Source organism: Anolis carolinensis, unplaced genomic scaffold (assembly GCF_035594765.1).
Source record: "Anolis carolinensis isolate JA03-04 unplaced genomic scaffold, rAnoCar3.1.pri scaffold_7, whole genome shotgun sequence".
Classification (NCBI taxonomy): Eukaryota; Metazoa; Chordata; class Lepidosauria; order Squamata; family Dactyloidae; genus Anolis; species Anolis carolinensis.
This window is the reverse complement of record NW_026943818.1, coordinates 10002197-10020593: the sequence shown is the minus strand read 5'-3', so window position 1 is coordinate 10020593 and position 18397 is coordinate 10002197. Positions and strand designations below refer to the sequence as shown.

Sequence of the window (18397 nt, the reverse complement as noted above, 5' to 3'; positions counted from 1 at the left end):
TATGTTGAGAAGTGGTATTTGGGTGTGGCTTTCAACTGCATATGGTAAGTGTTTTCTCCTATACGTTGTTCATTTTTAATTCCAAAACGTAATCTACTTTCTGGATAACCCTCGTAAAAACATAACAAGTCAAACCATTTAAATCACAAGAAATAAAACTAGCCGTACTAAATAAAATGGAATATAACTCAAGAATGTTACAATCAATATAAAACTAATTGAAAGTTTAGCATATGGTCAGTGAAGACTCCTCGAATGCGTTATATGGGTCTGCACTATATGGGTTTCAAACTGCATTATATGAAAGTAAGGAAGGGAACAATGGTGAAAAAATACACGCCGAAGAAGTTGCTGAGCCGACGCCTGCCAGTTAAGCAGACTTTGGAATGAATAAGTGGGGAAGGAGTGAGAGGGAAAATCTCCGGCTGGGGAGAACTCTCTGTTTGTCTCAAAGAGTTCCCCATCTGTGAAAAGATTTCTGTGGGACCCTTGGCGCGCCAGCTGCAAGGGAATGGGGAGGGGGGCGGCCTTCACGCATCACACATCTCCACTCTTCTGTGACTTTCCCATTTAGCCAGGACAGTCGCAGGACAGCTCCAGCGGAGGCCGTTGGGAACGCGGAACAGGCCCAACGCTGCGAGCCGCGTTCACGGGGAGATGTTCAGAAGTGACAGCTTGGCAGGGCGAGAGGACCTCGGCCTCCTACCAAACGGGAGCGGGTTGCAAGGCTGGCTCGAGACTTGGCTGGCTACCTGGTGTCTGTCCAGGCCCTTTGGGGGATGATGGTTTCCATAAGCAGAGCAGAGGAATCAAATAGGGAAACGGAAACAGGAGTGCACAACGCCTTTCTTACAACAGTCTGAATTACTGTGTAGTCGAAGGCTTTCATGGGCAGAATCACTGGGTTGCTGTGACTTTTCCAGACTATATGGCCATGTTCCAGAAGCATTCTCTCCTGATGTTTTGCCCACATATATGGCAGGCATCCTCAGAGGTTGTGAGATCTGTTGGAAACTAAGCAAGTGGGGTTTATATATACCGTGTATACTCGAGTATAAGCCAACCCTAATATAAGCCGAGGCACATAATTTTACCACAAAAAAACTGGGGAAACTTACTGACTTGAGTATAAGCCGAGGGTGGAAAATGCAGCAGCTACGGGTCCATTTCAAAATAAAAATAGATCCCAATAAAATCCCTGCAATATCTGCAAGCCCCATGTTCATATATACAGTAGAGTCTCATTTATCCAAGCTAAACAGGCCGGCAGAAGCTTGGATAAGCGAATATCTTGGATAATAAGGAGGGATTAAGGAAAAGCCTATTAAACATCAAATTAGCTTATGATTTTACAAATTAAGCACCAAAATATCACGTTATACAACAAATTTGACAGAAAAAGTAGTTCAATATGCAGCAATGTTATGTTGTAATTACTGTATTTATGAATTTAGTGCCAAAATATCACGATATATTGAAAACATTGACTACAAAAATGGCTTGGATAATCCAGAAGCTTGGATAAGTGAGACTCTACTGTATCTATCTAGACATCTCTCTATATATAGATAATTATATCTGTATATGATTTGCAAAGACTTGCAAACATGTGAGGTGAAAATTCATATATAAAATAATGTGTACACATAGATACAGATATATAGGTACATGGGAATATCTAGCTATCTATATGTATATAGGATTTGCAAAGACTTGCAAACATATGAGGGGGAAATTCATTTATAAAATTAATGTAGATAGATACAAATATAAAGGTACATAGGGATTGCAAAGGCTTGCAGGGGGAAATGCCTATATATCTGTAGCAGAGATTAAGAAATATTTCAGGGGAAAATGCTTTTATAAGATTAATGAATATATATATATTCTTCTTCCTGACTTGCAAGGGCTTCTTTCCCTTTTCAAAACATTCCCTTGGTTAAGAGCGAGGGAGGCTTTGGAAAACAAAACACTGATAAGGGAGGGTAAGATGAGAGATAAATCGATCATATATTGCAAGCAGCGGCCTCCAGACTCCACTGCCGGCTTGACCTTGACCCGATTATAAGCTGTGGGAGGCTTTTTCAGCTCATAAAAAGGGCAGAAAAACTCGGCTTATCTTCGAGTATATACGGTATCTGTGGAATGATGTCCAGGGTGGGAGAAAGAACTCTTGTCTGTTTGAGGCAAGTGTGAATGTTGCCACTGGCCAACTTGATTAGCATTGCAGTTTTAAAACCTGGCTGCTTCCTGCTGGGGAATCCTTTGTTAGCTGGCAACATTCACACTTGCCTCAAACAGATATTTCCCCTGACGTTAAGTCTAGTCGTGTCCGACTCTAGGTGTTGGTGCTCATCTCCATTTTTAGCCGAAGAGCTGGCGTTGTTCGTAGACACCTTCCAGGTCATGACTGCATGGAGCGCCGTTACCTTCCTGCTGGAGCGGTACCTATTGATCTAATCACATTTGAACTGCTAGGTTGGCAGGAGCTGGGGCTAACAGTGGGAGCTCACCCCATTTGCCGGATTCAAACCACTGCATGTACAGCACCTCAGCGGTTTAACCTGCTGTGCCGCTGAGGCTCCTCTAATTAAATGAAAAGATGAAGCAAATAAATGACAAGGGACAGAATAAAGAAAGCTGTATGAGAATTCCTCACTTTCCCGATGCCAGGCCTCTCTTATTGAAACCAAACATCAGTAGCGGTGACAACTCCACTCAATTGCTGCCTGCTGCAGCTGCACCAGCCTGCGGAGAAACATTGGATCCACTTTGGCTATGACACTCAATTTTACTGTAAAACACATTCACGTTGACACAGCATCCGTTTTCGGAGGCGCTGCATGCATACAAGCACTCTCCCTCCCCTTTTACAGATGAATCGCCTGCCTCTTCCTTCTCTTCTCCTCTTGAATATTACATCGCAAGAGGGTTTGCTTCCTGGAAATGCTTCTGGCCATGGCTTGGTTTCTTGCAATCCACAGCAGAGCTGCAATATCAAACCCTCTCCTCTTGCAGCGAGGCCTTTGGATTGCACCATTTGGCTCGTTGGAATAGGATTTCCATCCCCCTGGTTGCTTCTTTTTATATTCTGGGAGTTGGACAGATTTTCTTTTTGCCACCGCCGTGAAATAAATAACAGCAATAGTTTGAAGGCACAAACTCTGAGCCGCAGAGCTCTTTTATGGTGCAATGGTTACTGCATGTATTGTTGGCACTCAAACTGTTGCACTCTAGCACTGAAACATCTTTTCACCATACCAGAGCCCTGTAATTCTATCTAAAAATGTTTATTAAAGAAAGCAGAGAAAAAGAGGAAAGGTCCAAAAGGATCAGTGGAATAAAAGGTAAAGGTTTCCCCTGACGTTAAGTCCAGTCATGTCTGACTCTGGGGTTTGGTGCTCATCTCCATTTCTAAACATATGTTTTATGTTTTATATTTTATACTGTATTTAATTGGTTGTAATACATTTTTATATGTTGTTGTTTTTAATGTTGTGTCGGCATCGAATTGTTGCCAATTGTACGCCGCCCTGAGTCCCTTCGGGTGAGAAGGGCGGGATAGAAATATTGGAAATAAATAATAAATAAGCCCAAGAGCCGACGTTGTCCGTAGACACCTCCAAGGTCATGTGGCCACTGGCATGACTGCATGGAGCGCCGTTACTTTCCCGCCAGAGCGGTACCTATTGATCTACTCACATTGGCATGTTTTCGAACTGCTAGGTTGGCAGGAGCTGGAGCTAACAGCGGCCGCTCACGCCACTCCCAGGGTTTGAACCTGGAACCTTTCAGTCTGCAAGTTCAGCAGCTCAGCGCTTTAACACACTTCGCCACCGGGGCTCCTGATCAGTAGAATATAAAGTACATAATTACTTTATATTCTACATATTATATTACATAATTATTGTAATCCAAAAATGCTAAAGTACATGAAGTCAAGACAACCAAAATCCACAGTAGTTCTACATACATAAATCCATAAACATGAAAACAGGAACTTTTCCAAGGCAAACCCTTTCAGGCAACAAAAGCATGAACCAGAACAGGAAACTTGAGAACACTTGAATCAAAGACTTGAGAGCAGAGAAAGGAGAGCCATCCCTTATGGCAACGTTGCCTCCATTGAGAGGCCTGAAGCCCACACTACTGAATTTAAGCCCATCCAGGTGCCCATGAAATCATGCCGGAGACACCTGGCCTTCCAGGTCTTGTCTCAGATTCTCTGAGAATATCTCCTTTGTTTATTTTTCACTCCTTTTGTTCTCAGGCCTAATTTAGTTTCCCGAGAAAACTCCCCATCGGCCCAAAGTCTTCTTAGGTAAAGGTAAAGGTTTTCCCATAACGTTGTCTAGTTGTGTCCAACTCCATTTCTAAGCTGAAGAGCCGGCGTTGTTTGTAGACACCTCCAAGATCATGTGGCCACTGGCATGACTTCATGGAGCTCTGTTACCTTAGTTTACCTTAGTGTTGCCATATGTCTGAAATGACTTGGAGACATCCACCTGCAGCAACGATGACAACAAATTTCTTCGCTGGGGAATTATAGTTCTTGTTGTCTTCTTTCCCTCTCCTTGCACTTTGTTTCCTCTTTGTACCAATCCGGTTCATGTATTGTATTAACAGCCTGGTGACTTTTACGACCGCGCTTGTCCTTCGGATGGGTTGCCCCGTCTTTATCCTTCTCGGCAACGTGGTGTCTCCGCAGTGTTTAGGGAGAAGAGCGCAAGTTTCCCCCTTTAGCGTTATTTATTTATTAATAAAAAAGACGGAATGCCTTGGGGGAAACAAAAGACCTTAATGGATGCCGCTTGGTCTCCTTGACGACGGTCCCCAAAGAATTACATTAGGGGCGGCGGGAGAAGTTTTTGAAAAAATAAGTAATGGAATTCCGTCTCTGTGATGCTTTTAGTAGTCATTTCGGCCATGGTGCAGCGAGGTCATAAGCTGAGCTCGGTGAAGGGAGCCAGGACATGAAATGATGCTGAGAGAACGTCTGGGAGATGAGAGGTACAGAATTACAAGCGAAAGTGCAGGCCTGCTGAGGCAATTACAGCTTAATGGGGTCATTTGGAAGGCAATTGCCAGGGGTTAATGTAGTATGGAGAGATGAGGTGAGATTGAAGTGAAATTTGGGGCTGGGAATGTGTTAAGATGAAAGATCAGAGTGCAGCGGATTCTGCAAAGCATGGGAGGGGAAAGAAAAGAGGGGAGGGGGTGAAAAAAAGAAAGGTTTATAGCATGCAAAAGGGAAAATACCCACTACGGGGGAGAGTAGGAAAATAATAAATAGTAAACTTCCTAAATAAGGAAATGAAATCGGGAAATGGAATGATAAGTAGATATTATAGATATGTATCTTAGGATCTCTGCTTGGAGAAGATGTGCCAAAGAGTTGGTTCGGTGTTGCGGATTGTGGCGCGGTCCATAGGCGCCGATGGTTTGGTGTTGCGGATGGTGGCATGGTCCATGGGCGCTGATGGTTTGGTGTTGCAGATGGTGGCGCAGTCCATGGGCACCAATGGTTTGATGTTGCGGATCGTGGCACAGTCCATAGGCGCCGATGGTTTGGTGTTGCGGATGGTGGCACGGTCCATGAGCACCGATGGTTTGGTGTTGCGGATGGTGGCATGGTCCATGGGCGCTGATGGTTTGGTGTTGCAGATGGTGGCGCAGTCCATGGGCACCAATGGTTTGATGTTGCGGATCGTGGCACAGTCCAGGGCACCGATGATTTGGTGTTGCAGATGGTGGAATGGTCCGTGGGCTATGATTGTTTGGTGTTGTGGATGGTTGCGCGGTCCATGGGCACCAATGGTTTGGTGTTGCGGATGGTGGCGCAATCCATGGGCACCGATGGTTTGGTGTTGCGGATGGTAGCCCGGTTCATGGGCACCGATGGTTTGGTGTTGCGGATGGTGGCGCAGTCCATTGGCGCCAATGTCCATTTCGCCATCATTGCCCCCTCATGAAAGGAACAGAAATTGCAACGTGGCTTGTCGTCGATAGGCGTGTGGCTTCTCCATCCTTGACCTTGCTCAGTGCCATCTTTCAATAAGTTCGCCCGCATGCACAAACGTGCACGCTTCTTTCCCGTCTAACTGTGATGTTTATTTTGCAACAGTGCACTGTTTGGGAGCGTTAAAAAAAGGGAATCCGAGTGCCACGCAGGCCCACATGGGCATATTTTGATGTCTTTTCCAGCGGATTCGTCACATTATCTTTTCAGGCATTAAAATAATAACTTGCAGAGGTGTCAAAATATTGCGGAAACGTAAGGTAGCATTCACGGCGTGTGGGTATTTTGGTGCGCAATGTTTTAAATGAAAAACGTCAAAGCGTGACGGTGTAATGTAAGCCATCTTCCTCCTCCTTTCTTTGGAATTAGCTCGAAAGGTTTGGCCAATAATGCAGTGGAGTGTTTTTTTTTCTCTCTCTCTCTCTCTTCCCTTCTCCTTGGCTGAAGGAGGGAAGTTCATAAGAATTCAAAGGACAAAAGAGATCATTATGCCTTGTTACCTCGGCTAGTTCATTACCTTAATTGCCGAGAGCCGTAATCCAGCCTTAGAAGAAAACTCTAGGGCTTTAAGGAGATCAGCACCGGCACCTTATGGCACAGAAAATGGAAACCCTTTGCTGTTAACCAGGGCTGCTCTTGAAGCTCAAAACCCTGATCAAAGCCTGAACTTTTCTTAAGGTCGGCCATGTGAAAATCCCCCCAGAGCTGTACCAGGCGCTGAACCGTAATGAAGTCGAGTAGGTTGAGCACCGCTTCTGTTTGAACGGGTGACCGTCCCGGATCACTGCCTAGCGAGAGCATATTATCATCCTCGCAGGTGAAATTTTAACATAGTTAATGCGGTGCCGGGGATAGCGGTCTCTCGTTGGAGATCTGTAGTCGGCGCAATAGTTGGAAGGGGAAAGTCCCGTCATGCAATGTGGTGGTCGTATCTCTGCATGTGCATTTATATTGCGTGTAAGAGTGTGGGGACAGTGTTCAATATGGGACAGTGTCATTGAGCCGACTCTTCTTCATCCGAGTTGTGTGCTTGTCATTGCTCCATCGACATGCAAAGACAACAATCAAAACTTAGATCGAATCACATCCCTGAACTATCTAGTCCAGAGCAGGGCTTCTTAAACACTTCCATTTTCAACCTTTTTTTGCCTGGATATATAAAATAGGTAAAAAAAAATATCAAAAATTTACTGATAACAAACCAGCATTTGCAAAATCAGCTTGTTAAAAAGGTTAATTTTTTTCCTTTGTATGAAGTACAGTTGAAGCATCTTCAGGAGAGTCCTCTGTAAAAACAGCACAACGGAATTGTGCAAGTGTCTAAAACAGTCACTAGGTGATGTTCAGAAAGCTTTTATTGTTGCCAAGTTTTTTAAGGACCCCAACACCAAGCTAAAGTTCAGAACCCACAGATTAAGAAGCAACTGTCTAGAGGACATTCATAGGAAACCTGCTACAAAACAAGAGCTTTTTTGTTGTGTTCCAGGGTCAGAGAAGCAAATGCCGAAAACAGAAGAACGGCCTGCCTCATGTGGCAGGGCTCACACCGCATTGTAGTAAGTGGTCTGTGCTTGCTCCATCAATGTTTAACATTTACACAAATGACCAGCCACTGCCAGAGAAGTTCAATCTACGCTGATGATCATGCCATCACTTCTCAAACCACTTTTGGACTCTCGCTTGCATCTGTCCAACCATTTCAAAGCTTGAGCAGTGGTGGCATGATCGTCAGCATAGATGGAACTCTCTGTCCCTTATGGCAATGGCTGGTCATTTGCATAAATATTGAACACTGATGTAGCAAGCACAGACCACTTATTACAATGTGATCTGAGCCCTGCCACATGCACAGTGGAGAACCTTATCGCAGCGACATTTGAGGCACTTGAAGTGGCCAGTTTCTGATCAAAGGAAATTTAGTGTATTGCCAAGTTTGTGTTTTGTTAAAAAATACATTATAACTGTACCCTCAATTTGCTTCTCACATAAAGGTTTCCACCTACTTTAAGTCTAGTCGTGTCCAACTCTTGGGGTTGGTGCTCATCTCCATTTCTAAGCTGAAGAGCCGGCGTTGTCCGTAGACTCCTCCAAGGTCATGTGGCCACTGGCATGACTGCATGGAGTGTGTTACCTTCCTGCTGGGGCGGTACCTATTGATCTACTCACATTTGCATGCCCGTAGACACCTCCAAGGTCATGTTGCCACTGGCATGACTGCATGGAGCACCATTACCATGACATAATAATAATAATAATAATAATAATAATAATAATAATAATAATAATAATAATAATAATAATTTATTTATACCCCGCCACATGGGGTATAAATAAAGGGGCGGCTTACATGGGGCAGAGGCCCAAACAACATAGAACAAAACATAGGCAACATAATACAAATCACACTATAAAAAGATAAAACAGTAATACAATATATCAATTAAAACAAAAATACAGGATATAAATTGCATTTAAAACACATAAATGGTAAAATCGTAATAAAAACGGGATAGATTATTAAAAATTATTATTTATGATAAATAAATAAGCAGGTTATGCACAGATATCTATAACAGATATCATTATAGAATTCCACTCAAAACAGAGCCAAAACTACTAATAGGAATTGTATTCAAGCATAATAACATAAAGACAGGCATAACACCCAAAGAAGTGATAACGAAACAAGGGGAACAACCTTGTTGTGTGCCAGTTCTTGGCGTTGTGAATCAAACGAAGAATTCCTTTGACTATTGAAGTTGTTATCTTGGAGGCTGAATTCCTTTACAATGATTGACATTGGCTCAAGAAATCACACGGCTCCAGGAACAATATGGACTTGGTTGTCTCTTTATGTCTGTTATTTACTCCTTGAACATTATGATATGAAATTTGTACCTTTACTTTTGATACTCTGGAAGTAATTTCTTTATAAATAAGATAGTTTGAAGCAACTTACTTTCCGAAAGAGTTGTAGAATTTCTTGTTACATTTCTTGTGACTCATACAAGAGTGTATATGCACATACACTGTTGTTTTATCTATCTATATAATAAAAGTCAGTGTTTGTATGTATGTATGCGGGTATGTGTCTGGATATGTTTGTATGTACTTTACACGCTGCAGCAGTTTGGGGGAGAATGGACCAAGGATTATGGGATTTGCAGTACCTTCACCCAATTCACCTCCCACAGACGATTGCAATCCCCACGAATGACACAACAGGACCAAACTTGGAACAAAGATGTAGTGTGGCCCAATTTACTCTCTGGTATGGTGAGGGGAAGGATGTGCCATGGATGATGGGACTTGCAGTACCTTCACTCACTTCCTGAGAGCACAGTGACTCCCACTAATGACAAATAAGGACCAAACTTGGTACACAGAGCCCTTATGATCTACTCTGCATCCTGCTGCTGTTTGGAAGGGGATGGACCATGGATGATGGGATTTGCAATACCTTCTCTCACTTCCTGAGAGCACCGTGACTCCCACTAATGACAAATAAGGACCGAACTTCGTACACAGAGCCCTTATGACCTACCCTGCATCCTGCCACTCTTTGGAAGGGGATGGACCATGGATGATGGGATTTGCAATACCTTCACTCACTTCCTGAGAGCACCATGACTCCCACTAATGACAAATAAGGACCAAACCTGGTACATAGAGCCCTTATGACCTACTCTACATCCTGCCGCTGTTTGGAAGGGGATGGACCATGGATGATGGGACTTGCAATACCTTCACTCACTTCCTGAGAGCACTGTGACTCCTACCACTGTCTGATCAAGACTAAACTTGACACATAGAGTCCCCATTACCTACATTACATCCTAGCATTGTTTGGAGGGTGATGGACCATGGACAATGGGACTTGCATATGGGAGTTGTAGTTCCCTGAACCCATTGAACCCAGCTGACATTTGATCTTGGAACACAGGCAAATAATGCCTTTCTCAAATGACCCGGGCACTGCCGGGTTCCCAAGCTAGTGATAAATAAATAAACCTAAAAGTAAGTCGAGATTTCTCATGGTTCCACAAAGATGGTCAACTTAGGAAGATGCTCAGTTGGAATATGAGTCTATTGAACCCTGTGTATTCATTCTGGCCACAGCGAGCTTTGCCGTTTCGATTTGACTGTGCCGTTCCCTTCCCTTTCTCAAAACTTTCCCCTGCTTTCCCCTCCTCCCTTCCGTTTTATGTGGGCAGCACCCCATGTTTTTGGCTTTCTTTGTGAGCGAGGAGGAGATTTTTCTTCCTTTGTGAACGCTTTCCTCACTCACTTTGCGTCTTGGCCTTCCTCCAAGGCGCAGAAGGAGAGCGAAGTCGGCGGGGCTCCCCATCCAGAAACAACTTCGGGAGTGGCGCCTTCGGGTTGTTCCTCCATAAATACTGGAAACAATTCAGCAAGGGTCCTGGATTCAGGAAAATAAATCAGGTTAATTGTAACCACATTGGGAGAAAATAGTGTGGCAGAGTTTTTTCACCCCATGCTTTTGCACCCCCGTCCTTCCCCTTCGAGCGATTAATTTTTCCAAGGTGTGCTCCCTCCCCTCGCACACTAATACACACAATTACTCTCTGTTTTGTGGTTTTCTATCTGGTTGCCTATTTTCTTTGAGGGGGGAAGGTGCTTTTAATTAAAAAAAAAGAGAGAGATAGTACTGTAAAAAGAAACTGTATGTATGACCTTTTAAAAGAAGCCTGCTTGGGTTGCATTCATTTTACAGCCATCAAAGCAACTCTTTACTGTTGTAAGGTAGAGAAAAATCAATGATGCAATCTTTTTCCTTTTGCCTCGTGCAATCCGTAATTGAAATGGAAAATCAAATGAACGGCTAACAGATAATTGTTTTATCAATATTCCTTGCCTGCCCTACAAGGGTCAGCCTGGAATGATCATGAGGCACGGATATGATGAGGACAAAATGTGAAATTGAACAGCAAGGAGGCAATAAATCAGTCTTGACAAGAAAGAGTGACCAGCATGTAGCCCGTGAAGGCAGCTTTGGGGACACTTTTTTTTTTGTGTCTCAGGTGTCTGTGCTGATTTGAAAATGTGAGAATATAATATTTGAAGCTCTACCCCTGGGTAAATGCGCGAGAGCGATGACGCGAAGGCCGAGGCGACATCAAACAAGCCAAACACTGAGGATGGGGGAAGGAGGAGAGAAATCGCACGGTGGAAATAATGGAATATCTTGAGCTTGCGATGACCAAACGTTCCTCATATCCTCATGGAAGAAAGACAGAGAGAAGGGTCAGAATCAGGAATATTGCCCTATTTGTTGTTGCTGTGCGTCTTCGAGATGTTTCCAACTTACAATGATTCTAACACGAACCTGTCTCTGGGATTTCTGGCCAAGATTTGTTTATAGGAGTTTGCCATTGTCTTCCTTTGAGGCTGAGAGGGTACAATTTGATCACAGTCACCATATAGTAAAGGTAAAGGTTTCCCCTTGACATTAAGTCTAATTGTGTCCAACTCAGGGGATTGGTGCTTATTTCCATTTCTGAGCCGAAGAGCTGGCGTTGTCTGTAGACACCTCCAAGGTCATGTGGCCATTGGCATGACAGCACGGAGCGCCGTTACCTTCCCGCCAGAGTGGTACCTATTGATCTACTCATATTTCCATGTTTTTGAACTGTTAGATTGGCACAAGCTGGGGCTAACACCAGGAGCTCACCCCACTCCCTTGGATTCGAACCGCTGACCTTTTGGTCAGCAAGTTCAGTAGCTTAATACACATAATAAAAGTGAAAATATGTATGCGTGTATGTGGCATAAAATATATAGGGGGTCTTTGGAAGTGTTATTTTAGTTGCCCCAAAAACATCTACTAGCTCATAAAATATATTGCTTTTAAATCACACTCTCAAAAGACTCAAAAATAAGTAGTCTTCATTAAAAGTTAATGTAGTTGATTTACTTACAAACTTCATGTATTTAACTTTGCTTGTTGGTTTCATGTTAACTGCCTAATACAGACGTCTGTACTATACTTCTGATGCAAACAGACTCATACTCTTAACTGACATCCCACTGCAGCATACTAACTATAATCCTCTAACTGACATCAACCAACTTCACTGACGTCTAACTCAAACTGACTCAAGCCTCAACTGACTTAATTGACTCAAGCCTCAACTGACTTAACTGACTCAAGCCTCAACTGACTTAACTAACTTGAGCCTCAACTGACTTAACTGACTCAAGCCTCAACTGAGTTAACTAACTTGAGCCTCAACTGACTTAACTGACTCAAGCCTCAACTGACTTAATTGACCCAAGCCTCAACTGACTTAACTGACTCAAGCCTCAGCTGACTTAAGTGACTCAAGCCTCAACTGACTTCTGAGTCCAACTAATTTTTGATTCAAACACGTTCTAAAATGGAGTCTCACTTTGAACATTGTAAGATCAGGGTTACATGGTTTGTAGCCCCTTTCCATAACTTCTAACAACATAGAGTTAAGGGAAAATATGCACCAATATGTACACACAATATAGTCAGCAATCTCAACTATATACATAACAATTAAATAGCATAGGCGGCTTGTAGAAGGTTTCTTTTTCCAACAGAAATGAGAATAGAGGTTTGCACAGTTGAAGGTATGATGTCATTAGTTAATCTACAGTGAAACCTGGATCCATCTAGAAGGACAAAATGCTCTTCCTTCAACCCTCAGGTTTATTCTTCCTTTGCTCTCTCCGATCGCATCTTTATTACAGAAGGGTGTTCATCAAGTGTTTGGCCCGTTCCCCTCCTCGGGCCTTTCATAAGAAATTGAGCCAGGAAAGCCATGGGTCTGGCACTCACGTGGCTCCTCTCCAAGGATCTGGTCCACATCCTCGGGCTGTACAAATGGAGAAAACGTCCATTACTGCTGGACGAGTCGGAGCCAAACTGACATCCACTGGGCTTTTCTTGACTGCAGCATCCAAGTCAGAGCTGATCTGAGTGATTTGGTCTGCAAAGTGTTGTGTAAATTGTTTATAATGGGCTGTCAAGTGGTCCACGTTCACTTCTTGTAATAGCCCCTTGACCACTCAGGAAAGCTCAGAGTGGAGTAGTCTCTTTTAACATTGTGCTGGCAGAAAACGATGCACACAATGCCATGCTATAATGTTTTGGGCATTTATTTATTTATCATGTCAGAAGCAAATTGTGGGTACAGTTAAAAATTTGACATTATACTCAATTTCCTTTGACCAGAAGCTGGCCACTTGGAGTGCCTCTGGTGTAAAGGTAAAGGTTTCCCCTTGACATTATGTCTAGTTGTGTCCAACTCTGGGGATTGGTGCTCATTTCCATTTCTGAGCCGAAGAGCTGGCGTTGTCTGTAGACACCTCCAAGGTCATGTGGCCATTGGCATGACAGCACTGAGTTCCATTACCTTCCCACCAGAGTGGTACCTATTGATCTACTCACATTTCCATGTTTTTGAACTGTTAGATTGGCAGAAGCTGGGGCTAACACCGGGAGCTCACCCCGCTCCCTCGGATTCGAACCGCTGACCTTTTGGTCAGCAAGTTCAGTAGCTCAGTGGTTTCACCCATATGCACCGGGCTCTTAATACACATAATAAAAGTGAAAATATGTATGTGTGTATGTGGCATAAAATATATAGGGGATCTTCGGAAGTGTTATTTTAGTTGCCCCAAAAACATCTACTAGCTCATAAAATATAGTCCTCCATTGTGCATGTGGCAGGGCTCAGGTTGCATTGTAGTCAGTAATCTGTGATTTGCTCTTCTCCACACTCGCATGTCGTGGACTCCACTTTGTGGCCCTATTTCTTAAGATTTTCTCTGCATCTCGTGTTGCCAGAGCGCAGTCTGTTCAGCGCCTTCCAAGTTGCCCAGCCTTCTGTATCCCCAGGAGGGAGTTTCCCATCCAGTATCAGCCATGGATTGAGGTTCCCGGTTTTAGCCTGCCACTTCTGGACTCTTGTTTGCTGAGATGTTCTTGCGAGTATCTTTGTAGATCTTAGGAAGCTGTTTCTTGATGTAAGGTGTTGGCATGCTGGGTGATATCTGAACAGAGGATGGACCGGAGATGTCAATGCCTTGCTCCTTTCATTATTGGCTGCTACTTCCCGACGGATGTCAGGTGGTGCAATATTGGCTCAACAGTATAATTTCTCCAGTGTTGTAGTGCACAGATATCCTGTGATAAAACAACATGTCTCACATCCACTGTTTTAATGTGGTGAGATGTATTCCACACTGGATGTGCGTATTTAGTAACAAAGCGTAACGGCAGATGTCTTTACTATGTCTGGTTGTGATGCCCAGGTTGTGCCAGTTAGGTTTTGTATGATATTATTTCTAGCACCCATTTTTTTGCTTGATATTCAAGTAGTGCTCCTTATAAGTCAGAGCAAGGTCCAGAGTAACTCCCAGGTATTTTGGTATGCTGCAATGCTCCAGTGGCATTCCTTCTCAGGTCATCCTCAGAGCTCGAGATGCTTGTCTCTTCTGAAGATGAAAAGCACATGTCTATGTTTATGATGGATTAGGAATCAGTTGGTGTTCCCTGTAACAGGCAGTAAGAGCACCTAAATCTTTGGAGAGCTTCTGTTCAACCATTTCAAAGCTCCCTGCTTGAGCGGTGATGGCAGGATCATCAACATAGATGAAACTCTCTATCCTTTCTGGCAGTGGCTGGTCATTTGTGTAAATGTTAAACATGGATGGAGCAATTACAGGTTTTCCCTGTAATAGGCAGTAAGAGCCCCTAAAGCTCCGGAGCGCTTCTGTTCAACCATTTCAAAGCTCCCTGCTTGAGCGGTGATGCCATGATCATCAGCATAGATGAAACACTGATCCATGTGGCGGTGGCTGGTCATTTGTGTAAATATCAAACAGGCTTCTCTGACCGTGGGCATCATGTAACAGCAAAAATATGCTACTTGTAGGTTAGTGTGGCATACTGAATGCACAAAAGACCATATTCTATGTGACTGTTGTCCATTGCTTGCTCTTGTCTTGGATGAATCTTTTTAGATAGTTCTTCTTAGATGTCTTCTGAGATAGACCTTTTCCATGCACTCCCCAAATTTTTTGTACCCTCCTGGTGTAAGAGACTAAGGTACGAGATCTCATTGTTGTCCAATAGTAGCTACTTAGGTAGCTTCCCGGATGACGAGAGTCGAGGCAGTGTTGTGCGGCTGTTCGTCCTACTTCCAAGTCTGCTCCTCCGTATCATTTTCTGTAATCACTGTCCTTCCTGTCCTTGAGACTGGCACAGTTTAAGCACAGGCCTTTCCAATTTTATCAGCTGTTTAAAAATAGTCCCGAAGTGATGCTGAAGGACGCCCCCACCTCTCTCCCTCAGGTGCTCTGTGCTGGGTTTTTATTTTATTTTTTGCTGAAAGAGCTGCATTTCCTGTTCGTTCCGCTAGAAAAATGTGTCTCGGAGTCTGTCTTCTTACCCTCAAAAAGAACTGGGACTTCTTCAGTATATGTGTTTTCTTTCTTTCTTTCTTTCTTTCTTTCTTTCTTTCTTTCTTTCTTTCTTTCTTTCTTTCTTTCTTTCTTTCTATCCCTGGGGGAGGAAGCCTCAGCCAGCTGTGTGATCCTGACGCTCAGTAACTACCTCCATAAAAAATATTTGCTGAGCATATGGTGCATAGAGGCATTCCGAACAAACAGCATAAATCCAGGTGTAGGGGAGTGCTTTGGTTACAGTCCATCATGCCATTAATGCTCGTTCCCCAAATGCCCAGGGTTCGCCTTTTGCACCGTGGTGCCTAATGGCTCCAGAGAAGCTGTTGGAGCTGTCAAACGATTAATCTGCCTTTTTAATGGATCTGGGCTATGAATGAATGCAAGGGGCTCCTCCCCACCCTATTTTTATACAACATACAAGGGTTATCCAGAAAGTAGATTAGGTTTTGGAATTAAAAATGAACAAAGTATAGAAGAAAACATTTACCATATGCAGTTGAAAGCCACACTCAAATACCACTTCTCAACATAGTCGCCGTTCAAATCTAGGCACTTATCATAGCGATGAATGAGCTTGGCAACTCCTTCCCCACAAAACTCTGCCGCTTGCGTCCTCAACCAGGCGGTCACCCCTTCTCGCAGCTACGCATTGTCGCCATGAATGAGCTTGGCAACTCCTTCCCCACAAAACTCTGCTGCATGCGTCCTCAACCAGCCAGTCACCCCTGCCCGCAGCTGCGCATCGTCGCCAAAACGCTGCGTTGAGGACGCAAGCAGCAGAGTTTTGTGGGGAAGGAGTTGCCAAGCTCATTCATCGCTTTGATAAGGTTCTACACTTTGTCGGTAGTCAGTCTCATGGGGAAAATAAGAATTGTAGAAATGAAGAATTCACCCCAGGCATATTTATGGGGTTTTAACCCTTCCGAATTGTTGAAAGCACTCACCGAACCTGCTCATGGCCATTCCTGCTTGATTGTATGATGTACCAGGATGAATAATTTAAAAAGATCTTCTTCTTGACCCCCTCCTGTCTTAATATAATAACTATTAAGGCTACATCAGAAGTTTGTAATGGAATTTAATTTTATATTGGGATGACATATGATTGTAACTCTTATATATATGTTTTATATTGTAAGCCGCCCTGAGTCCACTTACTGGGTGAGAAGGGCGGGGTAGAAATGCCACAATAAATAAATAAATAAATAAATAAATAAATAAATAAAATGTGTTCTACTGCTGTAGCAAGTTTCATCATGATAGCTCTAAAAATGAGGGAGAGAGAAGCCCCCAAAGTTTCCCCAATGATAGCAATTATGTCATTAATGTGCATGCGCAATTACTATTAACGAAATAATAATGAAATTTCATTAGTCTCATGATAGTAATGAAATTTTCACCGGGTGCACTTTAGAAACACTTTAGAAACGAAGCGCCGTGCCCCCCACTTTTGAACCATTTTTTAATCGATTGCTCAGAGAATTAAAATATTCTCAAACAATGTGAATGGACTGAACAGTCCAAATAAAAGAAGAAGGTTATGGCATCAACTTAAAAAAACACATACACTCAACATCCTCAACTTGGAGGTTAACCATCCTTCTCTGGGCATGTCCTAGATTTTTAAAAATATTCTTCCCAAGCAGAGGTCTGGCCAAAGCAGCATGGGAGAGCATTTTCACTCTGGATGCATTTCTCCTGATGAAAGTGGGAATTGTATTGGCTTTTCTGCTGGCTGGCATTGAATGCATAGTCCACTAAGACCCCAAGATGTCCATACCATAGTCTGACAATATTTCCCATATTTCCCCACTTCCTTGGAATCTCCTTTTTTGAACATCTCAAATGCAGCCAAGCTTCCATGGTTTTCTTTAATCTGTGATCATGAGATTCTTGTTAAAAACACTCGGCAACACCAGCATTTTGAGCCTTTAGGGAACCATTAGCATGCCAAGTAGAAAACGATCCCAGTAAGACACAGTGTTTGTTTCTTAACTATGCAGACAGGCCGCCAAACCCATGACTTGCCCTTGTCAACAGAGAAAGGATTCATTGGCTTTAATTGCGTTTCTCAGCCCAGCCAAGCTCCCAACCTCATGCATAAAAAAGACGCAATCTCATTTCGCCCAGCGATACACAGGCAAAAGTGCCACACATTCATGGAAATCTAAGAAGTGGTTTCACTCATCAAACCTGGGAGACTCAAGGCTGGGAGTCACTGGTACCAGTAAAGAAAAAGCAATGAGTAATTTTTGCAATTTCCTTCCCATAGTGAAAGGCCTTTGAAAATGACACAATTTTATGGCAACACTATGAATTTCATAGAAATCTTCAGAGGCTGTTTTGAATATTCCTTCATCTAGAATATAGACTGAAATGCCTGGCATTCATTAGCCAACTCCAAGTAGTCTTGTGCATTCGTATAGAATCGCTATCCGTTTCGTTTTGTTTCATTCGTTTTGTCCCATTTTCATTTTCATTTGACACTTCCGAAAACGAGGTGCCTATCTGAATGGGAGTTTCCTGTCGGCCATGAATGAGCTTGGCAACTCCTTCCCCACAAAACTATGCCGCTTGCGTCCTCAACGCAGCGTTTTGGCGACGATGCGCAGCTGCGGATAGGGGTGACCGACTGATTGAGGATGCAAGCGGCAGAGTTTTGTGGGGAAGGAGTTGCCAAGCTCATCCATGGTGACGATACACAGCTGCGGGAAGGGGTGACCGGCTGTTTGAGGACGCAAGCGGCAGAGTTTTGTGGAGAAGGAGTTGCTAAGCTCATTCATGGTGACGATGGGCAGCTGCGGGAAGGGGTGACCGGCTGGTTGAGGACGCAAGCGGCAGAGTTTTGTGGAGAAGGAGTTGCCATGCTAATTCATGGTGATGATGCGCAGTTGCGGGTAGGGGTGACCGGCTGGTTGA

General features: G+C 43.5%; 1 protein-coding gene across 6 annotated transcripts in view; it reads left to right on the top strand.

The window, feature by feature from the left end:
• pbx3 (PBX homeobox 3) overlaps positions 1-18397 on the top strand; it is a 280063-nt gene that overhangs the window by 96741 nt on the left and 164925 nt on the right. The window contains exon 1 of one of the 6 annotated variants that reach the window (XM_062959845.1): positions 76-5010. The exons of the other annotated variants lie outside the window; for them this stretch is intronic. Within the exon in view, the coding sequence (XP_062815915.1) occupies positions 5004-5010 (7 nt within the window). The 5' untranslated portion in view covers positions 76-5003. Of the gene's footprint in view, positions 1-75; positions 5011-18397 lie in introns of those variants that run through there. 6 annotated transcript variants of the gene reach the window in all.